This window comes from Wallemia mellicola (assembly GCF_000263375.1).
Source record: "Wallemia mellicola CBS 633.66 unplaced genomic scaffold WALSEscaffold_26, whole genome shotgun sequence".
NCBI classification, from domain to species: domain Eukaryota; kingdom Fungi; phylum Basidiomycota; class Wallemiomycetes; order Wallemiales; family Wallemiaceae; genus Wallemia; species Wallemia mellicola.
Genome location: NW_006531983.1, coordinates 1 through 12,828, shown reverse-complemented (window position 1 = coordinate 12,828; position 12,828 = coordinate 1). Strand labels below are relative to the sequence as shown.

At 40.4% G+C, this 12,828-nt stretch overlaps 7 protein-coding genes across 7 annotated transcripts; 4 read left to right on the top strand and 3 right to left on the bottom strand.

Moving 5' to 3' along the window:
• Nucleotides 1–208: 208 nt before the first annotated feature.
• On the bottom strand, nt 209–2,188 carry WALSEDRAFT_22184 (ATP-dependent DNA ligase; the record flags this gene model as incomplete). The annotated part of the gene is made up of 2 exons (XM_006960288.1): nt 209–1,084; nt 1,133–2,188. The coding sequence occupies 2 exons, from the start codon at nt 2,186–2,188 to the stop codon at nt 209–211; spliced, it is 1,932 nt and encodes a 643-aa protein (XP_006960350.1).
• Nucleotides 2,189–2,605: 417 nt separating this feature from the next.
• On the bottom strand, nt 2,606–4,422 carry WALSEDRAFT_22224 (putative heat-shock protein hsp60; the record flags this gene model as incomplete). The annotated part of the gene is made up of 3 exons (XM_006960287.1): nt 2,606–4,155; nt 4,208–4,298; nt 4,345–4,422. 3 exons carry the CDS (start codon nt 4,420–4,422, stop codon nt 2,606–2,608), a joined length of 1,719 nt encoding a protein of 572 aa, XP_006960349.1.
• A 42-nt stretch (nt 4,423–4,464) lies between these two features.
• WALSEDRAFT_41096 (hypothetical protein) lies at nt 4,465–5,779 on the top strand. The gene is made up of 5 exons (XM_006960286.1): nt 4,465–4,516; nt 4,559–4,594; nt 4,637–4,682; nt 4,727–5,280; nt 5,332–5,779. Exons 1-5 carry the CDS (start codon nt 4,490–4,492, stop codon nt 5,737–5,739), a joined length of 1,071 nt encoding a protein of 356 aa, XP_006960348.1. The 5' UTR covers nt 4,465–4,489; the 3' UTR covers nt 5,740–5,779.
• A 72-nt stretch (nt 5,780–5,851) lies between these two features.
• Nucleotides 5,852–7,201, top strand: WALSEDRAFT_30256 (Actin/actin-like protein; the record flags this gene model as incomplete). The annotated part of the gene is made up of 5 exons (XM_006960285.1): nt 5,852–5,875; nt 5,924–6,338; nt 6,382–6,604; nt 6,648–6,990; nt 7,040–7,201. The coding sequence occupies 5 exons, from the start codon at nt 5,852–5,854 to the stop codon at nt 7,199–7,201; spliced, it is 1,167 nt and encodes a 388-aa protein (XP_006960347.1).
• Nucleotides 7,202–9,268: 2,067 nt separating this feature from the next.
• Nucleotides 9,269–10,449, top strand: WALSEDRAFT_61384 (hypothetical protein). Its single transcript, XM_006960284.1, has 2 exons — nt 9,269–9,327; nt 9,377–10,449. Exon 2 carries the CDS (start codon nt 9,422–9,424, stop codon nt 10,172–10,174), a length of 753 nt encoding a protein of 250 aa, XP_006960346.1. The 5' UTR covers nt 9,269–9,327; nt 9,377–9,421; the 3' UTR covers nt 10,175–10,449.
• A 444-nt stretch (nt 10,450–10,893) lies between these two features.
• WALSEDRAFT_22126 (hypothetical protein) lies at nt 10,894–11,187 on the bottom strand (the record flags this gene model as incomplete). Its single annotated transcript, XM_006960283.1, has 1 exon — nt 10,894–11,187. A coding segment is annotated over one exon (294 nt), but the record flags the coding sequence as incomplete, so codon positions are not given.
• A 477-nt stretch (nt 11,188–11,664) lies between these two features.
• On the top strand, nt 11,665–12,697 carry WALSEDRAFT_55497 (NAD(P)-binding protein; the record flags this gene model as incomplete). The annotated part of the gene is made up of 2 exons (XM_006960282.1): nt 11,665–11,863; nt 11,989–12,697. 2 exons carry the CDS (start codon nt 11,665–11,667, stop codon nt 12,624–12,626), a joined length of 837 nt encoding a protein of 278 aa, XP_006960344.1. The 3' UTR covers nt 12,627–12,697.
• Nucleotides 12,698–12,828: the final 131 nt, after the last annotated feature.

Sequence of the window (12,828 nt, the reverse complement as noted above, 5' to 3'; positions counted from 1 at the left end):
AATATATAAGTTATACAAATGATTTTACACGTTGATTTACGCGTAAATGCTTATATTTTAATATGCATCCTATTAATTATGACGCGATTAGTAAAGTTTTGAGTTGTTCACTTATCACTTACGTCCTCATAATCAATTTTATTACCAGATTGTGAAGATACTTGGTTTTTGTACATTTCTGCAACCTATCGGAGGTGTTAATCGTAAATTATATATATATATTCTGACTTACTTGTTCAGAAGATGTTGCATCATCTGCTGCTTTATCATCTCTAACTCTAATGAAACGTGGGAAACGTAAACTAATACCGCGTTCACTTATTTCACCTGCTGCTGCTGTATACACAGGTGATAATGATAAATCTGCTGTTAGAACTTCCCAAACTGCTTGAGGTTCAAAATAAACATCTGGTTTCGCTGAACCAAGTTTGTAATATGATTTTGGTGCTGTAATCTCTAGTGGATTTAGTAGTTTGTAATGCGAGTCAAGCATTTCTTCACTAAATCCAGTACCAATTTTACATATACTTTGATATGATTCACTATCTTGATCATAACATGCTAATAAATATGCGCCATATACATTTGTACGTTTACCTTTACCATAGTATCCACCAATAACAACCAAATCCAATGAATCACCAACCCCACTTAGATAGTCTTTCTTCAATTTCAGCCAATTCATTGATCTCTTGGAAGGTGTATACCAAGCGCTTTCACCTTGATTCATTTTGACCATTAATCCTTCACAGCTATCTTTTACACTTTCTTCCAAGAATGCTTGAATCTCTTCAGTTGATTGGGCTTCCATTGACTTTGCCATTGCAAACTCATCTTCAACTGTTTCGAAATTATCACTTAACATTTCGCGACGTCGAGTTAGATCTTCATGAAGAAGTGGTTTATCATTGAAGTAAAGTAAGTCAAACGCGAAAATATGTACCTTTACTGTAATATCTTCAACTTTGACATCTTTACGTTTACGACGGGTGAGTTCTTGAAATGGTAATATTTTCTTCGTTTGTTTATCGAAAGCAACTGCTTCACTGTCAATAACGAAGTTCTTTACACCCGGTTTGATTGCCTATGGAGTTATAAGTGGATGTGAAATTAGTAAATTTCTCATACTCACCCTTGGTAACTGTTCCACCAAATCTGGATATTTCATAGACATATCTTCAGAATTACGAGAGAAAACCTTTACTTTACCATCATGATAGTGGATTTGTGCACGTTCACCGTCGTATTTATACTCGCAGGTGAAGCTACGTCCTTCAAACCTATCGAGTACTTCGGTGACTGCTTTGGTTGGTTTCGCAAGCATCGGTTTAAGCGGAATTCCTGGTGTTAAATGACATCTTTCTTGTAGGTTATCAACACCACCGTCAAGTAGAGCAGGTATAATTAAGTCATACGATGGTAACTCAGAGTAAACTTGTTTTACAATTTCAACACCCCTTTCGAGATCTTCCTTTGTAGCATCCTCATTGTTTGATAAAACAATAGCATTAGCGAGACTAACGACGACAGTCTTCTCTGCTAAACCAATGCGTAATTTACCTTCTAATAATCTAATCAGGAATTTAACTTCATTAGTGTTTGAATTGCAACTTGTGAGCATTTTCATAATTATACCTATCTTTTTGGTTTGAGACTGACTACCAGATGCTGTAGCAATCTCTTTGAGGTTTTTAAATACCGTCGGTACATTTAAGTCTTTTGATTTAAACATAGTTGGTTGATTTTTACGCGCTGATTGTGCGACAGTACCAAGATCACCAACTTTCTTTAGTTCCTCTTTCACTTTTGCTGTTGTACGTCCCGTTGATTCAACGACAGCTTTAATGAGTATACTCTCACCGATACCAAGTTCTAAACCTTCATAATCAGGGCAAAGACGATTAATAGTGAGATAAAGTGTCATCAAAAGTTCCTCCGGTTTGGTTAAAATAACTTGTTTGTAAAATTGTGTAAGGTAGTCAGTGATTTCCAAACGTTTGGTGGTTGCTTCGATCTTTGTGAATGTATCCGTTAGTTGCGCGAATGTGATGGTATCTTGATCAGTGGAAGGTAGTGATTTTTTATTCGTTGTCTTTTTATCTATTGCATTGTCATTCTTTACAGCTGACTTCTTATCGCTGACTTTATCTTCAGCAAGCGCCTTCTGTTGCTGTTTAGGAAGAAACATAGGATGTATTTTCTTCTCTGAACTAGCTGGCGGTGTTTTCTTTACGCGTTTTACAGAGTTTTCTTTCGTTGAACTCTGTTCAGCATCTGATGAAGTTGGTGATTCAATTACGCGTTTTTGAGTGGATGGCATTCTGATAAAGGGAGTTGTATGCTTAGAAATGTTAAATTATACTTCTATATAGATCTCACTCACAAATTTATTTATTGAAGTTATTAATCTCACACCCCTCGTTATCATAAATCAAGTTGTTTAAATATCAGAAATATGATTTATAAAATAAAAATCCAAACAAATAAGAAATAATTATTTTGTTGCGTTATGAGTGGTGATGTTCTTTTTGATGCATTTTCTTAACGATTTTAGAAGCCCATTCCTGCAAGTGTTTGTTAGTATGAAATATATTCTAAAATATCACTACTCACCTCCCATTCCACCGCCCATGCCGCCCATACCTGGCATGGCTGGTGCACTTGCCTTTTCTTCTGGTGCGTCTACAACAGCAGTCTCTGAGGTGAAGAGAAGTGAAGCGACACCGGAGGCATCAATTAATGCTTGCTTGGTAACCTTGACTGGATCCAAGATACCCTTGTCAAACATGTTGCAGAATTCATCTTTGCTGGCATCGTAACCCATGTTGAAATCTTGTGGGTGCTTCTCAAGTACTTGACCAACGACCAAGGCACCTTCACCACCAGCGTTTTCAACGATAGTACGCATTGGACGAGCAAGGGCGTTCTTGACCATTGAGATACCCAAGCCTTGGTCGAAGTTGGTAGCATCAACGGTAAGAGCATCACTAGCTCTGAGGAGACCTACACCACCACCTGGGATAACACCTTCAGCGACGGCAGCACGCGTGGCGTTGAGAGCGTCATCGTATCTGTCCTTCTTTTCACCGACTTCAACTTCAGAAGCACCACCGACACGGATAACGGCGACACCACCGCTCAACTTTGCGAGACGTTCTTGTAACTTTGATCTGTCGTAGTCGGAAGTGGTTGGGTCATTGATGAGAGCTCTGATTTGTTCGCAACGGTTTGCGACGAGTTCACCTTCACCTTCACCGTTGAGGATGAGAGTGTCTTCCTTAGTGATAGAGGTGCTGCCACATTGACCGAGCATGTCTACGGTAGCCTTTTCAAGCTTGACGTCGAGTTCCTCTGTGAAGACGGTACCACCAGTGAGGATAGCGAGATCACCGAGGATGCTCTTTCTGTTGTCACCGAAACCTGGTGCCTTGATAGCGCAAACTTGGAGTTGACCACGAAGCTTGTTGAGGATACAAGCGGCGAGAGCTTCACCGTCGATGTCCTCAGCGACGATGATGAGAGGACGACGAGAGGTTGCAGCAATTTCGAGTGCTGGCATGATATCTGCGAGTGCAGAGATCTTCTTCTCTGAGAGAAGGATGAATGGCTTCTCGAATTCAGCCTTTTGAGACTTTACGTCTGTGATGAAGTATGGGGAGATGAAACCGCGGTCAAATCTCATACCCTCGGTGATTTCAACCTCATCATCGATAGTCTTACCTTCTTTGACGGTGATGACACCTTCTTTGCCGACTTTTTCCATGGCGTTGGCGATCAACTGACCAACGTGTACGTCACCGTTAGCTGAGATGGTAGCGACTTGAGCGATTTCCTCTGAAGTGGTGACGACCTTCTTGTTAGCTTCGAGTACTTTGATAACTTCTTCGACTGCCTTTTGTACACCTCTACGAAGGTCCATTGGGTTGCAACCAGCGGCGACGTTCTTAACACCTTCAGCGTAGATAGCCTTTGCGAGAACGGTTGCAGTTGTAGTACCGTCACCAGCGATTTCGTTGGTCTTTGATGCGACGTCTTGTACGAGACGAGCGCCGAGGTTTTCAAACTTGTCCTTCAAAGTGATGGACTTAGCGACGGTAACACCATCCTTGGTAATCTTTGGACCGCCGAATGCTTGTTCAATGATAACGTTGCGTCCTAAGAACGGTTTTGTGAGTAAAATTATCTCTAGAGGGAAGAAGATAGAAACCTTTTGGACCGAGGGTGGATGAAACGGCTTTAGTGAGTAATTCAATACCACTGAGCATAGAAGCACGTGCATCTACACCGAATTTGATATCCTATTGGCCGTGTCAGCTGTATATAGATAGAGACTAAGATACAGACCTTGTGTGCACCTCTAGACAATACAGATGGTACTCTTTGGATGTTCTTGTGGGCTGCGCGACAGGTTCTTGGGAGCATTGTTTATGGTGGTTGCTGTATGAGATGAGATTTCAGTCTCTTGAATAGCGACAACTTCTAGAAGAAAATGACTGGAATACAAGGGACGATACAAGTGGGTGCTTTTAAATTTCAGTTTTTTATTTAACAATTATAGACGCAATTCTGGGCTGTAAGGGATTATTTGGCACCCGTCAGTATCTATCTACTAGCTGGGTTCTACTAACAGGAGTAGATACTAAGGGAATCAAAGTTCAAAGAACACGGTCGTATTACACCGGGTCTGTATAGTATATTTATTTACCAGAGCGCTAACACTTCACAGATGAGTTTGTTGCTGCTGGTGACTTTCTTACCTACAAATTCCCAACCTGGCAATGGACTGGCGGCGACGAATCCAAACGTAGAGAGTACTTACCCTCTGATAAGCAATACCTAATAACTAGGAACGTACCTTCTCTTCGCAGAGCAAAAGATATCGCGTACACCGATAGCTCAGGTGATCCTGATAATGAAGCTTTCCTGAAATTCGTTAACGATGAGCTAACAATTGGCGATGACGAAGGCGAGGATGACTGGGTACAAACACATGCAGGTAATAACCCAAGTGGCAGAGCTGAATTACCTGATATCATACCTTCAATCTCACCAGTAAACTCTCCTTCTATACACTCAGCAACTCCCAAGAAACCAGAGAACAGTCAAGATATACCTGACATCGAAGACGACGATGACTTTGGCGTTATTGACGAACCCGAAGATCCTGCAGCAGCTGAGATATCTCAAACAGGTGTTTTGAAAGTACGGACATATGATTGTATTATTACGTACGACAAGTACTACCAAACTCCTCGCTTATGGTTACAGGGGTACGATGAGGTAGGTAGCTTTTCTACCACAATCAATAAATATCAGACTAATAAACTCTAGCACCAAAATCCATTGACATACAATCAAATACTCGAAGATGTACCTTCAGATCACGCTAACAAGACAGTCACCTCAGAGCCATTCCCTCATTCAGCTTCAAACACACCGATGTTGTCTGTTCATCCATGCAAACACGCGTCTGTGATGAAGAAGATGATAGAGAGAATGGATAGCAAGACTAAACTAGAGCCTTCACCTGTGACGACAACTGGAGTGCCGCCTGCGACACCAAAGAAGAAAGGCTGGTTGAGTTCTGTAGTTGGTGGCTCTAAAAAGCAGCAGCCACAGCAGCCCCAGAATCCATTAGAATTTGAGGATGGCTTACGCGTAGATCAATACCTTGTCATGTTCCTCAAATTCATGGCGGGCATACTGACCGTTGAGATTGATGCGACGACGTCTTTCTAAATTAAGAATAATGTAATTTATACCCAATTGTTTTGTATTTTTTATTTCTACGATTACGATTTTTATGTTTTCTATTTCGCTGCGTACGTTTAACTCTTCAACGTCATCCACGATGGACCCATCTATGCCAATTGTTGTAAGTAAATTGCTTATAAAGTGAATAAATTAATAAAACAACCAACAGATCGATAACGGTACCGGTTTCGTTAAAACTGGTTACGCTGGCTCGAATTTCCCAGAGCACGTATTCCCTTCAATCCTCGGTAGACCAATCCTTAGAGCCGAAGAGAGAGTCGGTAGCGCAGAAATAAAGGATCTTATGATCGGTGATGAGGCTGAACAGTACAGAACTTATCTTCAAGTCACCTCCCCACTCGAGCACGGTGTCATCAAGAATTGGCCTGATATGAAGAAATTATGGGACTACACTATTTATGATAAGCTCCGTATTGATCCTTCAGGCAGAAAAGTTCTCCTTACCGAACCACCAATGAACCCACTTGCAAACAGAGAGAAGATGTGTCAAGTTATGTTCGAGGAGTACGGCTTTGATTATGTTTACATCGCTATTCAAGCTGTATTGACTCTTTACGCACAAGGTGAGTCAGTTTATTGAACTATACGATATTTTAACACCTATAGGTCTTCAAACAGGTGTTGTCGTGGACTCTGGTGATGGTGTCACCCATGTTGTTCCAGTTTATGAAGGTTTCGCCCTCCCTCATCTCACAAAGCGTCTTGATGTCGCAGGTCGCGATGTCACCAGATACCTTATCAAGCTCCTCCTCATGCGTGGATACGCTTTCAATAGAACGGCTGACTTCGAAACAGTCCGTGAAATTAAGGAGAAGCTTTGCTTCACTAGGTGGGCTTTTTTAAACTTTAAAATGACTCTAACCCAATCATAGTTATGATTTAGAAGCAGATAAGCAGCTCGCAGAAGACACAACCACTTTGGTAGAATCTTACACCCTCCCTGATGGTAGAATCATCAAGATAGCCAACGAGCGTTTCGAAGCGCCTGAATGTATGTTCCAGCCCCACCTCGTCGACGTTGAGCAACCAGGTATTGCTGAATTACTTTTCAACACCATTCAATCAGCCGCTGTCGATACTAGATCTGAATTATACAAACATATCGTCCTCTCAGGTGGTAGCAGTATGTATCCGGGTCTTCCATCACGTTTAGAAAAGGAGGTCAAACAGCTTTACCTCCAAAACGTTGCTGGTGGTAATCCAGAGCGTCTGAAGGTGAGTTTTTTTGAATGTTTTAGATGCGACACTCATTGACGCGTTTTAGAATCTCAAAATTCGTATTGAGGACCCACCACGGAGAAAGCATATGGTTTTCGTTGGTGCTGCTGTTCTTGGTCAAATTATGGCACAACGTACCAACGATTTCTGGGTCTCAAGGCAAGAATGGCTCGAAGAAGGCCCAAGAGTTTTGCAAAAGTTACACTAAATGCCATCCATAAGCTAGAATATTAGAATACACGACGAATTTGAATGCTCTAGAAAAGCCAAAGCGTTACTATGGATTGTAAACTTATAAAAATATACCATTTTCACTTGAGAGGCTGTGTATTATGTATGACGTTTCTTTAATAATATTAAGGGTGTCAGAAGTAGAAAAAATAGAAAATATCTAGAGCGGCATATTTCACTAAGAGTAATCGCAAATGTATTTAACTAATAAGAAATTTCGACTTCAAACATTCGTAGGAATAAACAGTACGTACGTGTACTACTTTAAGCTTCACCTGTTTTATTAGAAGAATCTAATGGACACCAACCCCTTTATGATGTTTTTAATTAGTGGTGGAGTTCCTTAGATAACTCCCAAATTCAAATTTAGTTTTAAAGTGCTATTGAACAGATTCGGTTTATGTCTGCAAGGTTTTATTATTATTAAGATAATGATTGCAATCATCACAGTACTGAAAGCAAACGCGGGTACGGCGATGAATTTTTCGTATCATATTGTAACCAAAAGATTTGCACTTAGAAAAGTATTTTTTTTTTCTTGCAGAAGAATCACTGCTAGTAGTATAAACTGATTGTTACCTGAATGAAGCTAAATTATAATTTGTCATTTCTGATAGTGTTGTTCATATACGTAACAAGCTACAACGTGACCTCTGGGAAAAGTACTACTATTATCAAGAGTCATGATCGTGGTGAAGCAGGGTTTTTTTGCTCAAGCCCTTACCAGTGCAGGAAATCCTAACGTCAGAGCTGGTGTAGTTTCAGTTGGTATAGCTACTTTCAGTGATTACCAACTCTGTGAAAAAGAAAACACAGGCGAAACAGCTACTCCATTTGCATGCCTACTTAAGTCGATAGAAGGAACACTTTTCTTAATATATGGAATGTATAGGTTGGGCGGGGATTTTCTAACCAGCTATTACGTAGGGGAATAATTCTAGCATTGATAATCTTCATGTTTGTACCAAACCTCTGGAAGATCACAAGATTAATATTACAATACCAGCTTCTGGGAAACCAAGTTTGCGTAAAGTAGATAGATGCGACTATACTATAGTGTACTTGGTTATATCCGATTGCACGCGAACTATTACGCTGTAAATTATATGATTATGAACTCACTTCTGTCTATATCAAGGTTAGCGGTTGAAATTTGCTGAGGATGTACAATTCAATGGAAAAGACGATGAATAACTCTGTACAACGACTATATAACAATTTATTGTGGTTTGTTCGATAGAGATATTTTGAGACAGTCTCCTTTTGTGTGAGATCAAGTTTAAGCACTGTCCGCTTAATTTTTCGGCATTAAGGGGATGAGTCTGATTGGAACACAAACAGCCGAGCGCAAGGAAGAGATATTTTCAGGCTGTACAGCTTGGTAGTATATCTAATTACCACTTTTCGAGTTCTTTAATTGTCATATCATGAGTTAACGAGGTTTAAAGTCCTTTATCATTACCGACGTACATTGAACAGTATCTACCTCGATCTTGATGTGTCAGAATTCGGATACAGGACTGAAGATACAGCGCCATTGAATGACTAGGGACAAAAGTAATAAGGCGATACAGCGAATACAAGAGGAATGCCAAGGTGCTGAATCATTAAGAGGAAGATGAGGAAGATGGGGACAGCGGAGAGCATATAAGGAGACATATCTTGTACACAAACCATCATCTTACATTATCATTATATAATGTATTTATACGTCACAACCAATAATCGAGCATGTTTTGTGTTTACGTTACAACGTGATTAAAGTACATGATGTAAATAACCTATGAAGCTCAGTCTTTTTTACAAAAATGTTTTGCTGAACCATCTTTTTTTTTTACCTTGTTCTGTTTTACATAACATAAACCTTACTTCTTACAAGCTGGAAATCTTCCATCAAATTGTTAGGATCGAAAGCTATGGACTCAAGTCTACCGTAGGTTACGGTTACACCCATTACCGTCTATCGTTCATTTCATTCTCATAAACGATGGCACCATACCCCCTTCGATATCGAGTAGCTCACGAGAAGATGGAACTCAGCCGACTCAAATCCCCTTCAGATCCATTTGTGCCTCAACAGAGTCGCACCGAATACGCACAAAGGTACATATACGATAAAGCTTACATAGACTCACATTTACGAATTATCAAGCTTCTTAGACGTCTTCCTAAGGATATCAATACAGATAGCTACTATATGACAGTTTACCCTGGTGAGCTCTTGGCTTTGTTTAATGGCTCTGCTACAGTTAGTCTAGTATCACACAAACCTAGCATCAGAGACGTTGAGGAATACGAAGATTGGGTATATGTTGGCCATTCTGTAGCAATGCTCCTTATCGCTCCGAAATACAAGGATGGTCTTTTTCGTAAGCTTAGAAGTCTCAACTACGCGATTGAGCTTGCTCCGTATAGATGCGCTTTCATTAAAGGAAATCAAATCACTTTGATGTCCATTCTTGTCCATTGCTTGGAGGCGATACGTTGTAATGCTGTTAGAATTCAAGCCTACGGTTTAAAAGCTCCTATTAATCTTTCAGAAGAACTTATTACTTTTCGTTCGCCACATCCACATCGACACACTAATTCATTTGATATCGGTGTCACCGAGAGACCAGATATTACCGGCCTAGCTCTCCTCAAAGGAGTAAGGCCACTGGTAGTAACGTTTCCCATCTGTGCTCCAGCTGGAAAGGGCTATGGTACCGTTCGTTTGGAAACAAAAGTTTCGCAAAAATTCATAGACCCTTTCGCACTTAAAGACCAAATGATAGAGACCAAGATGTATTCAAAAGTAGCACATGTTATCAAATCATTTGGATGCAAGTATCCTTTATTCAAGGCGAAAACTATAAATGTATTAAAAAGAGATATAATTCGGCTAAGCAAACCTTTGAAAAAATCCGCAACAAATCTGATGAAGACATTCAAGGTTACAGTCCCAATCTAGGCCACAAAAACGGGATCCTCGAAAATGAGAGAAGAGCAGATATTCACTGAATGGACGTGCAGGAATAACCTGGTAGTATTCTTGTGGCTGTAGCTGAGATATGGAAATGCTCACCTATGACCATAGGGTTAGGTTACGGTTACGGATTGGTTGGTTAGGTTTTAGGTTACAAAATACTATCAAAAGATCGTTACTAAAATGAAAATTTTCAAAATAAGACATCTTAAAATACTGCCTAAATCAACCGGAAGTTTGTCACTCTCTTCCTTACGAACGCAAAAGAAATAAGCCTTTGCAAGTAATCCCAATTTGGAGTAATTCTGCTCCACTGCTTGAAGTGCTCCGTTAGGTTACGATTACGTCTTGATTCATTGTTTGCACCAATGTTATTATTTATGATACTTAACAGTATTTTATGTGGTTCATTTTCTGGAGTAACGCGAGTTCCACATCGAACGATTGTATGATGAATTGCTATAATTTCCTTTGTTTGGTTTTGGATATTTGTGTTGGTAAGATATTGAAATATCCTTGATCTCTAAACTAAATATGAAAAGGATATAACCATTTGATGAGATATTACAAATGTAATATGGAAGATGATATAATTTGGAAAACAAATGTAGTTATGATAGTCAGTTGAGAAAGTTAATGCCTTCAATGCATTGACATACTTTATGAGAGTTTCAGTTGTGTTCATGACACCAGCATATGCGTCACTACCAAGATCGCTCGAAAAGCATCTCTTTATCCTTGACAAGACCTGTGCCAGTGAGGAGCTTAATAATACGCTTTGAACCCTCTTTATGATCACCAGGTTGGTTGCCATGTGTAGCCTTAAACATATCTTCGCTTGGCTTTGAAATGGCTTCATAATCTCCGATAGATATGCCAGCGTCAATGAAGACAGTACTGTTTGGGAATGATGTTCTGAAGTAACCAGGCTCGCTGAGCAGCATTTTTGTATCAAGATGTGCCACCTCGTTGCTGAGTGATCCAAATATGGCTTCGAGGGTTTATTTCGAAGCCTTATAGTGTGACCCGTACAGCAAAGAAACCATTGCCCCTAATGAAATAATTGCAGCGACGTCACCTGATTCCTGCTACTTAAACATTGTGGCATGTATTCGTAAGTTTCAGTATGCCGAAGTAGTTTGTGTCAAATTACTGGATGACACTGTCAAGGCCAACTTCCTCAATAATAAATCATTTGGTATAATTTGCAGGAGATAATAAAGAAATCAAATAGGATTAATAGATTTAGAATTTACTTATGTCACCACCATCACTCTAAACATCTTAGCAAATAGACTCGGTCTGTGGCAGGACAGACAAAATGACATAAATCACCTTAAGTTTAGCTTTAAACTTCTAGCACATGCACACGCCGCTTACCTAAAGTAGCATTATGTAAGGTCATGACGTAACCAATATAAAAAATCCTGTGAAAGGAATTAATTACCCTTCTGCATTAACCACGACACATAAAAATGGTATCATTATTGACCGGAGTTACAGGCAACCAAGGCTCGCAAGTCTTGGAGCATATGAAAGGACAGCCAGTTAGAGCATTTGTTAGAAACACCAAGAACAACAAGACCAAAAAGCTTCAAGAGAGGGGGATCGAGCTAGCCAGTGGTGATCTGAAAGATGAAGAGTCTATTTACACCGCTTTAGAGAATGTGGATGGTGAGTTTTTGCTCTGGATGGGTTTGGAAGGTGAATATTTTCACAGGGGAGTGGCACTTGAAGGACGCCCTTGGAAATCCCATTCAACCTTTCTCAACCTGACACCTCTCTAACACCTCAATTAGGTGCTTACCTAGTCACTCTCATGCTTGAAAAGGGTGCTCAAGACGAAGTCGAGCAAGGAAAAGCCTTTTTGGCAGCCGCAAAGAGACGCAATTTGAAGCACCTTGTCTACTCAAGCGTCGAGGGTGCTGAACGTCAGACAGGCATACCTCACTTCGACTCAAAATTTGAAGTTGAAGAGTTGATTAGAGAGAGTGGCATTCCGCACACAATCGTCCGCCCAGTCGCATTTTTCGATAACTTCCCAAAGCAGAGAGGTCTTGCCTCTTTCTTCACGTTGGGTATATTCAGGGCTGGTACTGGATACAGCAAGAAGATCCAGTTGGTCAGTTGTTATGACATCGGAAGAGTCGTTGCAGCCGCACTTAAAAACCCATCAAAGTACGCGGGCCAGGTCATTCCTCTTGCCGCAGAGGAGCTTTACGTGTCTGAAATTCAGGACAAGTACGAGAAGGCACTAGGGACTCGCCCTTGGAAGGCTTGGTTGCCTCGTTTCTTTCTCTATTTGCTCCCGTACGACATTAGGTGCATGTTCCTATGGTTTGGTCAGCGTGGCCGAGGCTACAGAGCCAATATTCCTGCTCTTAGACGTGAGTACCCTGGCTTGCTCACCTTTGACGAGTGGGTGAAGAGAGGATAATGTGCGGCTTACAGTGGTAATAAGAACTGTGATATTTGCCAGGGTGGTGAATATTGTAAGGTAAAGATTATGACTCCTTAAATGTTTTTTTTATCAGTTGTAATTTTCATTTTTATGCAATGCTACTTAATGTTGACCATAGGTTAGGTTAGGTTAGGTTAGGTTAGGTTAGGTTAGGTTAGGTTAGGTTAGGTTAGGTTAG

What these genes read in the sequence shown, in the direction of transcription:
- WALSEDRAFT_41096 (XM_006960286.1), top strand. Translation starts at nt 4,490, where the DNA reads ATGACTGGAATACAAGGGACGATACAA. An exon ending in GAATACAAGGGACGATACAA is followed by an intron (nt 4,517 to 4,558) that starts GTGGGTGCTTTT and finishes TAACAATTATAG; the next exon opens with ACGCAATTCTGGGCTGTAAG. An exon ending in GGTTACAGGGGTACGATGAG is followed by an intron (nt 5,281 to 5,331) that starts GTAGGTAGCTTT and finishes AATAAACTCTAG; the next exon opens with CACCAAAATCCATTGACATA.
- WALSEDRAFT_61384 (XM_006960284.1), top strand. Translation starts at nt 9,422, where the DNA reads ATGACAGTTTACCCTGGTGAGCTCTTGGCTTTGTTTAATGGCTCTGCT.